Source organism: Mastomys coucha, unplaced genomic scaffold (assembly GCF_008632895.1).
Source record: "Mastomys coucha isolate ucsf_1 unplaced genomic scaffold, UCSF_Mcou_1 pScaffold19, whole genome shotgun sequence".
Taxonomy (NCBI): Eukaryota; Metazoa; Chordata; class Mammalia; order Rodentia; family Muridae; genus Mastomys; species Mastomys coucha.
Genome location: NW_022196901.1, coordinates 18,216,793 through 18,228,516, shown reverse-complemented (window position 1 = coordinate 18,228,516; position 11,724 = coordinate 18,216,793). Strand labels below are relative to the sequence as shown.

General features: G+C 39.9%; 1 protein-coding gene across 13 annotated transcripts in view; it reads left to right on the top strand.

Annotated features, from left to right (window-relative positions):
• Positions 1-11,724, top strand: part of Srpk2 (SRSF protein kinase 2) — a 196,586-nt gene that overhangs the window by 71,010 nt on the left and 113,852 nt on the right. For 5 of the 13 annotated variants that reach the window (XM_031380113.1, XM_031380111.1, XM_031380110.1 and 2 more), the window contains one exon: positions 6,243-6,306. The exons of 7 other annotated variants lie outside the window; for them this stretch is intronic. In XM_031380113.1, the coding sequence (XP_031235973.1) occupies positions 6,269-6,306 (38 nt within the window). In that variant the 5' untranslated portion in view covers positions 6,243-6,268. Of the gene's footprint in view, positions 1-6,242; positions 6,307-6,890; positions 6,923-11,724 lie in introns of those variants that run through there. One more of the 13 variants, XM_031380109.1, reaches the window with a different exon arrangement.

The window sequence follows — 11,724 nt, the reverse complement described above, 5'->3', positions numbered from 1 at the left end:
GGTCCTCCAGAGACTCCTGGCCTAAGCCGACTGCGCTGTAAGAGCAGGATCACCACACCGCAGTCTGTGAGCATGTGGAACAGAGGCAGTTCCAGATTGGAATCAAAGTGATAGTGCAAGCCCATGGTTGGAGCCGTGTGTGAATGGGGGAGAGTGGGGTGTTGCTGCCTTTGAGCAGCTGATAACATGAGCTAACAACCTTCAGAACCACTCTGCCTTCTGAAGCAGATTCATGGGTAGAATATGAGATCTACCCATATGTAACCTCTTAGCCTCTAAATATATTTTAAAAAATTTTAAACATTTAAAAATTCCTAGGGTGGGGGGGAATTCTTTGACAATTTTATTATTTACTTCTAAGTCTCCTTTCTACTTCATGTCTTTTTGGCGGGTAGGTTCCCATCACATTTAATTAGGATTGTCTGCATGAGCAAGGGTGAGGGATTGTTTACTTGAGTAAGGCCAGTAGCTCCAACTCAGCAGCCAGTAGCTGCCTGCTGCTTCTCAGGGAGGACTCACCACATGAACTCCCCATTCGTGGACATTTAGTAGCCCTAGACTTGTGGAAATCTTTTTTTTTTTTTTTTTTAAAGATTTTATTTACTTATTTAATGTGAGTACACTGTTGCTGTCTCCAGATACACCAGAAGAGGGCATTCAATCCCACTATAGATGGTTGTGAGCTACCATGTAGTTGCTGAGTATTGAACTCAGGACCTCTGGAAGAGCAGTCAGTGCTCTTAACTGCTGAGCCATTTCTCCAGCCCGGAAATCTTTTTTTTTTTTTTTTTTGTTAGCAATTTCCAAATTTACTTTATTACTCTTCCTCAATATTTAACTTTAAAACTTTTATTGTGTGTATACGTATGTATGTGTGTATGTACACTCAAGCATGTGTGTCAGAGGAACCCTTTTAGGAGTTTGGTTCTCTTACTTATCCCAGGATTGAATTCAGGTCTTCAAGCTTGTGTGGCAAACAGTTTTCTACCCACTGTGTCATCTTGCAGATTGGACTCTAGATATCTACTTACTATCGTTTAAGGTAACTTCAGCACAACATGGGTGGGTTTTGTACCCTTAAATGGCTCCCCACAAATATAAGGCAGCAATTTTTTGTGACTTATTTTTGTTTTATGTGCATTGATGTTCTGCCTGCATGTGTGTATCTATGTTGAATCTCCTGGACCTGGAGTTACAGACAGCTGTGCGCCACCATGTGGGTGCTGGGAATTGAACCTGGGTCCTCTGGAAGAACAGCCAGTGCTTTTAGCCTCTGCGATGTCCCTCTAGTACCGGCAATTAGTTTTTAAAAATAGTTCTTGCCGGGCGTGGTGGCAAATGCCTTTAATCTCAGCACATGGGAGGGAGAAGCAGGCAGATTTCTGAGTTCGAGGACAACCAGGGCTATACAGAGAAACCCTGTCTCAAAAAAAAAAACCAAAAAAAAAAAAAGAAAAGAAAAAAGAAAATTAGTTCTTATAGGGCTGGAGATGGTTCTGCAATTAAGATAACTTTGCTTTTCCAGACGTTCTGGATCCAGTTCCCAGAACCGATATGGTAACCAGCAGTAGTGTGAGACATCAATCCCAGAGATCCTATGTCCTCTTCTGGTTTGTGTAGGTGCCAGGCATAAACATGGTGTATATATTTATGGTGCATAAACATGGTGTATACAGGTAAAATGCCCATGTACATAAAATAAAAACATACCTCAAGTAAAGTCAGGTTTACAGATAGCTATGTAAAAGATTTGTCAAGTAAAAGGAAGTTTTTGTTAGAATCTAGGAAGCACTATATTCCTAATTTACTGTGTCGCACAAGTCAAGGGCCTCATGTTAGGTTTGTAATGCAATTGACAGAGGTGTCCCTTGTTTACAGCGCTCATTTCTTCTGCTGTCATTGCTATTAGGAATCATGTTCCCTTTTTTGGGGGGCCTGTTTCTGGTTACAGTTCTTCACTCTGTACTCAGTTCTGAGTGTAGCAGGAGTTTTGAACTCTGTGTGTTATGAAATAGAAATACTAGATACAGAAGGCTACTAAATAAAGGGTTAAATCTTTGCAAGCAATCTCAGTAACTTGTGGAGTGAGTGAAAGTGGTACCTAATGATAGGTAGGTATGTGGAGGAAAGCCTGTGGAGAGTACAGCAGAATGGATGTGGAGGCAGAGGTTGGAGCTAAGTTGGTAGCATGCTTGCCTAGAATGCTAGATAATCTGCCCTGGGCTCCATCCCAGCATATGTAAACGCCTGCAGTCCAGTTGGAGAGTCTCATGGAGAGCTCAAGACCAGCCCTGTAAGCACCTGTCTCATAACAAAGAAGGGGAAGCTTTAGTTACTGTTTCCTTCACTTTTTACCTCTCTCCCTCTCCCTCTTCCTCTGCCCCCTTCACCCTGCCCCTGCCCCTGTTACACGTTGTCTTGGGATGGGATGCATGGCATATATGGAGATCAGAGGACAATTTTGTGAAATTCTCTTATTGTACCATTCTGTAAGTTCCAGAGAATCCGGTGTAGATTCTCAGTCTTGCACAGCAAGCATGTTTACCTACTAAGGCATCCTGACTTAGTTTATTGATTTATAAGGATGAGAAGAATATGGTATCACAGACCACCTTATTTTAATCAATAAAGCTAATTAGCAGTGATAAGATTTCATCTTTTTAATACAAGGTCTGATATAAGTCTACATTTTTGTTTGTGTGGTTTTTGTTTTTGTTTTTGTTTTTGTTTGTTTTTCGAGACAGGGTTTCTCTGTGTAGCCCTCCCTGGCTGTCCTGGAACTCACTCTGGAGATCAGGCTGGTCTGGAACTCAAAAATCCACCTGCCTCTGCCTCCCAAGTGCTGGGATTAAAGGTGTGCACCTCTACTTCCTGGCCATAAATCTACATTTTAAAAGCCGATTTAAGAGAAGGCTGAGGAGCTGAAGAAATAGCCAACTGGTAGAGACCACCTAGTGCTCTTGCAGAGAATCTGAATTCAGTTCCTAGCTGGCAAGGTGTTTTCACACCTCCGGCTCTCTCAGGCACCTGCACTTGAGTTCACATGTGCACATGCGTACAAACACCCCCTATCCCTGTTTTTTCTAAAAATGAGGACTAAATGGTCAACTTTGGTTGCTTGAATCTGTGGGAAATTGTTTGTGAGGAGTGTGATCAACTTGAAGCACTCTTTCCCTTTTAGATTTTCTCATCATAAACGGATGTGGTTTAGCTGTGTGTGTGCACTAATGCGCTGACTAGATGGGGCTAAGATGATTATAAAAATGGTGCTCAGAAAGTCTAATATGATATGACTGGCTCTGCACGAATTTAAGGTAATGTTAGTCGCATGGAATGTCAAATGGAAAATTATACATTTTAGTAATTGTATACAAGTGTGTGCAATATACAGAGACACAAACGAGATTAATTTAATTCTATCTTTGGAAGATAAATTTGGGAGGAGTTTGTGGCCCAGGTTGAAAAAATGAGTTTTGGGGGCTGGGTGTAATGATACACGCCTTTAATTCCAGCACTCTGTAAAGGAATCTCTGTGAGTTTGAGGCCAGCCTGTCATACAGAGCTGGTTTCAGGACAGGGTGTACACACACACACACACACACACACACACACACACACACACACTTTCTGTTTTTGGAAAAAAAGAAAAGAAAGAGAAAAACAGACAAACAACAAGCTAGTGAGTTACATAGGTAAGAGATGAACTATCCTGTGACGTTCCAAGGAAAGAAAATTGTAAGGCAGAAGGTGTGTGAGAAACAGACCAGCAGAGCTCTGTACTTCCAGAGGATAGCGTGTCTAAGGGAGAATGTGGGAATTATTCCCAAGTGAGACAGTGGGATGCATTTGGGAGTCCTCAAAAATTGGTGGCTTGGAAGATCATTGGTCCTGTTGTTTCCAGAGTTAGACTGTAAAGGGCCGGTGGTATGGGATGGAGGGGAGATGGCAGACTCTAGGCCTAAGATAAAGTATAGACGTGGGGTCAAGTTGTTATTGAGCTCAGTTTTAGATATTGTGCACATTTGGTGACTATTTAGTGGAAACTATCAGGGGAGATCAGAGAATGTATGGATTTGAGTTTCATGAGATACTATCGGACTGATAATTCATTTACAGTTATTAATAGTGCCTGTGTAGAGTATGGACATGTTTGATGAATGGTGAAGGTTCTGTAGGTATCACCAATATGTAAGAATTGTGTGGGAAATGATAATCCCATTAAGGATTTAGAGTTGCAGAGAATTACAATAAAAACAGTTGAAGAATAATCAATGTCAAGCCGGGCAGTGGTGGCGCACGCCTTTAATCCCAGCACTTGGGAGGCAGAGGCAGGCGGATTTTTGAGTTCCAGACCAGCCTGATCTCCAGAGTGAGTTCCAGGACTGCCAGGGCTACACAGAGAAACCCTGTCTCGAAAAAAACCAAGGGGGAAAAATGTAGGGAGCTTGAGATACACAGTAGTTAACTTCTAAGTACAATAACATCCTGTTTAAAAATCCATATTGAAGTTGATAATGAAAGGGAGAAGAAAGTGGGTTTAAACTTATGGAAACACCAAGAAAGTGGACAGGCCCAGGCCTCATTAACTCCTTCCGTGGTGTGTATTGAGGAGAACTTCAGTAAAGCTAATAGGGAACAGGCATGCAGGGGTCACCCAGGCCCTACATGAATCAGCCGGGCTTTGTGTGGATTATTTCATTAATTCTCCGCAGGTAGAAATACTACATTTTGTAGGTGAGGAGATAGAGGCTTTAGAGAGTATAGACAGTTTCCTGAAGGTCCCATGGTTTTTGAAAATGAAAAAATGTCCCTCGCAGAGACAGTTCTCTTTTGAAACGAGGGGAGCCTTTATTGAACAATTTCACTGTAGCCCCTCCCTCATGTTGGGCTCTCTAATTTACTTCAGAATTCTCAAGGTAAGTTTTATTATTATAGCAGCTTAGCTAATTTTATTACATCTATGGGATGAGGATATATGCTTAAATTAGGAGAGTCCTTTAACACTGGAAAAGAATTTTCCTACTTTTATTTTTTATTTTTTCCTTATATTTTTTCATATTTTAATTTTATTAATGTAGTCTGCATTTTAAAACATTGTTTTATTTCTAGGAAATACACACGTGTGTGCATGCTTTACTCCCTCCCCATGTTACTGAGGTCTGCTTTGAAGTTCTGACCCCCCCCATGTTACTGAGGTCTGCTTTGAAATTCTGATTGATGTTTTCAGTGATAACAGTTTTACTTTTAGTATGTGGACTTTTTATTATAAACAGATACTGTAATTTAAAAAAATACAGTGAAAATACTTTTTAGGAGTAGACAGAATAGCCTTTCCCATGGATAAGAACATTGGGTTTTCCTCAGCAGGGATGGTCAGCCTTTGGCTAAGTTGCTGGTGTGGTTACAGGCAGTTTGCTAGATTTCCCATGGCTTTGCCTGGGCTGCATTCTTTTCATTCTTCCCTATGTAAGTTCTTCTCCAACCCAACTTGGTTCCAGCAACCATCTTTTAATTAAATTGAAGTTGCAGTTAAATTTCTGATGTAGGTGGCGTTGCCAGTCCTTCCTAAAAGGACAAGATTATCATCTGTGCTCGGTACCTGGGTGTTGCTGCTCACTTGTGTGCTGTGAAGGAGGGGGGAAGCAAAGAAGGCATAAAGAAGGCTCTGTCTGGAAGCGCTAGGGGCTGGGTGCTAAATTTAATTAAAAACAATCAGGAAACTATAACATTTTAATCATTGAATTGGGGTTTTGGTTTAATATTTCATTCTTAAGTGACAGAAATGATTCACTGAGCCATATTTTTTAGGGCTAATAAAATAGAAGCAGCCAGGGGTTGTATTCTATTCATTGCAGATTGAAACATTATAATTTAGGCTTCTCAAATTATTTAGTATATTGAGTTTAGATGTTAGCATGTCATGTTTGTGTTGTAACTTGTCTGATTTGAAACCCTTTAATAAAACCCGGGTAGTTCTACCTTTAAAAAAAAAGGCCACCCCTCTGCTTAAAAGAAGTGGTACTTCCTGCTTTCATAAACAGTCATGTGCATAGTTTAGCAAGGCCTGTGCCTCTGGAGCGGCTTCCCTTTATAGCACCATTGAACCCGAGTCCTAACACAAGTGCTGTGAATCTTGTGGCCTCATTCTGAACAAAAGGGATTAGGGAAGAAAAATCTCTTGATATAAGGCTTGTAAGCAAGGGCGGGCAATCTTGGTTGTGAATATTTTCTGATTTTTCCAGAAATCAAGCAGAAGATTGAGCTGCTGATGTCAGTTAACTCTGAGAAGTCGTCCTCTTCAGAAAGGTACAGCTACATCTCTTGCATGAACAATTAATGGTGTAGCATTGCTAAGAAACAAACAGGACTTATCTTTTTCCTTGTCAAGTTTGCTGTGTACCGTATTGTACTGCATGCTGGCGTTGTGCTGTATTGAAGATGTGTATTTGGGCAAGCTGCTCTGCTTTGCTAAGGGAAATTGATTTTTTTTTAGAAAAACAGCCAGTCTACTGAGCTGCAGCATGCGCACCCTAACACAGCAGACTGCTGGCTCCAGTGTGGCAGCCAGCGCTGAAAGCTGAAAAATAATTGAACCAAAAAAAATCTTGTTTTTTAAAGGACTTATTATGAGATTTTTGTTCTTGTATTTTGAGGTTGCTGAATATAGAATTTCCAAGGTTATTTGTAAATATCTAGCTTAAGCATAGTTGATTTTTTTCCTGTAATAAGTGTAATAAGTGTACATATATACATATATATATGTATATATATTTTAGTGAACAAAGGGAGTGCCATTTGTACATAGCTTAGGAATTGCAAACCCACAGATTAGTCACATTCTGAAAAAGAGATATGATGTTTCTTCAAGTCTCTGCTAGGCAATGGAACAGTCACTGCATGCAGTAATGGTTCATGCCTGCAGGTAAGGACAAAATGACTCAGAAGTATTTTTAAAGCAATTATTTTATCTGTCATTCATACAATTATACCTGTAAGGAGATGGTTCATGAAAATTACTGTTTTGCCTTATAAGCCAAATTAGGATATTTTTATCTGCTGTTAAAAAATGAGACTAAAAGTTCCCTATTTTGATAAGTAAATTCTGTGTTCACTTGTGTTTATTAAATTGTGAGTATACAATATGTATTCAAAATGTTTGACATTGAGGTTCTTAGGTAAACAGTTGATGATTACCTTTTCTTTTGTTTATCTTATCAATTTATAGTTAATGTTGACAACTGTATTTAAGCCATATTGATTTATCTTTTCTAGGGCTAATTTTTAGGGCATTGTTGTTCATAGATTGAAAATTTAGGAAAATAATGTGGAAAATTACTTGGTGGAAATAATAACAGGAGAAGTATTGTTAAAACCAAACCAGAAACTAGCTGATCCTCCATGACAAAATGTGTGCTAGGTTCAGGAGGACATGCTCGGAAGGCAGAGAGATGCTGTTGACTTTCTAGTCTTACTAGGTGAGAAGCTTCTGACTCTAAGGTGGGTTACAAATGAAGATGTAACTCCACTCTGTAGAGACTGGAGATAAAAAGTAACAAGTTTTGTGCTCATTTTTCTTGATCCTTGTAACTTCTGGTTTGTGGCTAGCCACCTGATTTCAATCGTTCTGTTTGTTGAGCTACAGAAGGAATCTTCAGCCTTGAGAATATCCTGCCAGAAAACTGGTGCTGATGGGACATACAGCTTTTAATGAAATAGAGAGGAAAGAGGCATTTTGAGCCGTGTAAGCATCAGCTGCAGCATTGGAGCTCTGTTCTAGCAGTGTACTTAGTGAGATGACCACAGTAATTATGCATCCTTCTGGGCTAGTGTGAGGTTCTGGTAAACTGAGGGGTGAACACAGAAGATTAATGTCTCTTAAAAACAAGTTAATTTTTTTCTGACTAAAACTCATTCTGTGAAAACATACTCTACAGTGTTTTCTTGATTTTAACTTACTTAGGCTTTTGTGGTTATTTGGAAGAAAAGAGAGCACCTGTTGTCATAATTACAAAGCTTAGAGACCAATTGCTGTTGAGGGTGACTTTGCGCACGGTGTGCTGGAGCTTGCCTTGTTGGTTTTAGTAAGTGCCTAGAGTTCTATTAAGCAGGTATAATAGTCTCACTTAGGTGGTGAGTAGGATTTATGCATCAATTCAAAACTTTGTAAGCATAATAGCTGTTTGATTAATTTAAATATATTAAAACAAAATGCTCCTTTACTCCCAATTTCATTAAAAGCTGTATCATTTGATTTTTATTTTTTATTTTTTAATTTTTTTTAAAGATTTATTTATTATATGTAAGTACACCATAGCTGTCTTCAGACACACCAGAAGAGGGCGTCAGATCTCATTGCGGGTGGTTATGAGCCACCATGTGTTTGCAGGGAACTGAACTCAGGACCTTCGGAAGAGCAGTCAGTGCTCTTAACTGCTGAGCCATCTCTGCTGCCCTTCATTTGATTTTTAAATTTATTTAAAAGAGTGGTTCTCAATTCTAATGCTGTCCCCTTCCATACAGTTCCTCATACTGTGGTGGCACTGCTACTGCTACTTCATACCTGTAATTTTGCTGTTATGAATTATAATGTAAATATTTGTTCTCAGATGGTCTTGGGTGATCCCTGTGAAAAGGGCTAATTTTTTTTAAAAAAATATGTAGCCGGGCAGTGGTGGCGCATGCCTTTAATCCCAGCACTTGGGAGGCAGAGGCAGGCGGATTTCTGAGTTTGAGGCCAGCCTGGTCTACAGAGTGAGTTCCAGGACAGCCAGGGCTACCCAGAGAAACCCTGTCTCAAAAAACAAAAACAAAAACAAAAACAAACAAACAAAAAAAAAGTAAAAGAATAATCTCAAGTGTAAAAAGTTCATTATCTAGTACCTCTGTCTTGCCCAGGATGTGGATGTAATACCTTATAATATCATGATAGCATTTGTCACATTTTCCAATTACTGTTAATCTGTTATTATATTTCTAAAATACTTTATTTGATCTCTTAAAAATGACTTGATTTTAAAAAAGAAAAATGAATGGGTTTTGGTTTTGTGCATAGCACTCTCTGAGATTTATACATTTATACAGAAATGGTTGTGGCGAGGCTCCAGATGCCTACCAGTTGGTTCTGCAGAGCAGCCTGGTTTTGTTTCCACAGAGGTAGAAGCTATGTGGCACCAGAAGGCACCACTCCTGTACCCTGTCCGTGTAGTGTAGAGGTCTCTTGAATGCGCTCTCGGCAGGGCAGGGGTGCTTGGGAATGCGAGTGCAGTGAGTATGGAATCTGCTGGGGTGGCCTCAGTGACCCTTTCCTCTTACACTTTTAACTCACTGTGTGGAAAAAGCTAGCCTGTGAAAGCTGGTACTATTTGCTGGATATTTTTTGCTCATATACTTTTCTAAAATAGGAAAAACATTAACTTAGCTTAATTTTGTAGACCTTTGAGGACTTTTTCCTTGAAAATAGAATTAATCCAAAGTAAAATTATAATGGAGTCTAACAGATCCCAATAGCTCTTGAAAATAGTTTTGAGGGCGGTGGTGGCACACACCTTTAATTCTAGCACTTGGAAGGCAGAGGCAGGTGGATTTCTGAGTTCAAGGCCAGCCTGGTCTAGAGAGTGAGTTACAGGACAGCCAGGGCTATACAGAGAAACCCTGTCTCAAAAAAAAAAAAAAAAGAAAAAGAAAAGAAAAGAAAATAGTTTTGAAGTTAGGCATTTAGCTTACATGAAATAGTGGAGACTCATAGTGTACCTCAGTAGAAGAGATGTGTAGTCCATGTGCTCCATTTAGGAAGGCTGCTCACAGGCCAGAATTAATGCAGCTCAACACAGCTACAGTTTAGTTTTAGATGTTGTATCTTGAAAGGAGAAAAAAATTTCAGCTTACCTCTTTAAAGATTAACAACAGAGAATGTTGCTGAGAGAATGATAGGTTAAAAACAAGTGCCGTGTCCTGTGGCCTGTTAGGAGGGGACGCCTGCTGCCCTGAGTACTGGAGGGTCCAGGAATAAATCCCACCACACATATATCTTTTGTAGAATTGAGTGCTTGCTGAATGAGTGAGCACATTGATTTGTTAGCATGGTAATGATGCTGTTAGATGTGGTTTTTTTGTTTACTCCCATTTAATGTAACAAAGCAAAGGGAGTAGTTTATTTTATTTTACTTTATTTTATTTTTATTATTATATCTAAGTACACTGTGGCTGTCTTCAGACACACCAGAAAAGGACATCAGATCCCATTACAGATGGTTGTGAGCCACCCTTTGGTTGCTGGAATTTGAACTCAGGACCTCTGGAAGAGCAGTCAGTGCTCTTAACCCCTGAGCCATCTCTGCAGCCCAGCAAAATAGTTAATGGCAGAGCTCACCTTTTCATCTTTTATTTCTTTTGCTTTGTTCCAGCTGTAGTACTTCGGGAGGTTGTGGGATGGAATGCATGATGAAGAGGAGGAATAATAATCATAGCTAGGAGAATGGTAGAATTACTAAACAGCCAGACATCCTTTCTCCCGATGGTGGCTTGGTGTTGGTGCTGGGAATGGAAGCAGATAAGACTTCTCAGTAGGATGACGAGGGAGAGCAGAACGAACCATTAGTTGCCAAGTACTCCGTGAGGATTTATGTTTTCTCAGGGCAAGACTTAAAAGGACAAGCTCTTTGTACTTGGTGTGACATTTTTCATGTTGTAAAGAAGATCTTTGTAGCATCCTAGTAGCCAGCAAATAAAAATTGAATCCATAGTTGCTAACTACCTTTGTCATGTCTGGAGAAGTAAGGAAGAGAGAAAAGTCATGAACAGAACGCAGTGGCCTGTGTTATCATGACCATTATGCTGTGGCCTGTGTTGTACCAGTGCTGAATAAGCAGCCTTACTGAGAAGCAACAGGATGACATGTAGTCCCTACCTCTGTACCAAGGGCATGTCATGTGTACAACTTGTGCTTGTGCACATGTGCCTTCTAATTTTCTTTCTTATGTAGAGCATACAGAAAAACCATGACAAATAGTGAGGAGGGGAATTTGATGGTACAGAGCAGGACGTCCCTCGTTTGCTCTAGGCTGTGCACCAGGGTCTGTCAGTACGGGTGGACGCTGTCACACCTTCCCTTCCTTCCCCACCGATGGCTCTGGCCACATTCATCCATGATTGTACTTTCCCCTTCCAGCCCTCACCCTGCTACCGCTTTCTTAGGTTTTCTACAGGGTAGACTTTTTCTGAGTGGTAGAATGAGTCAGAAGTGGCTGAGTGCTTATTTTATTTATATTTAGTATTTATTAGTATTTTAATGGAAGATAATGGGATTTCACAAACCATCTGAAATACAGTTTTGTGTGTGTGTGTATGTTTTTAAAGTTTAGTTTATAGTTTTCTGTGACACATAATAATCTTTACCAAGCTTAGGGCCACTTAGATTTTGTGCTATGTTTATTTTTAAGAAGTTATATATTCCTCCTCCTTTTGGTTTTTGTTTGTTTGTTTGGTTTTTTTGAGTCAGGGTTTCTCTGTGTAGCTCTGGCTATCCTGGAAGTCACTCTGTAGACCAGGCTGATGTCAGACTCAGAGCTTGAGATACATTTTGGTTTTTTTTTATTTTTTATTTTTTATTTTAGATATTTTCTTTATTTACATGCGAATTTCTCCATTCCCAGTTTTGCCTCCAAAAAACAAAAAAAACAAACAAAAACAAACCCCTGTTGCCTCCCCCCTCCCCATGCCTGCCAC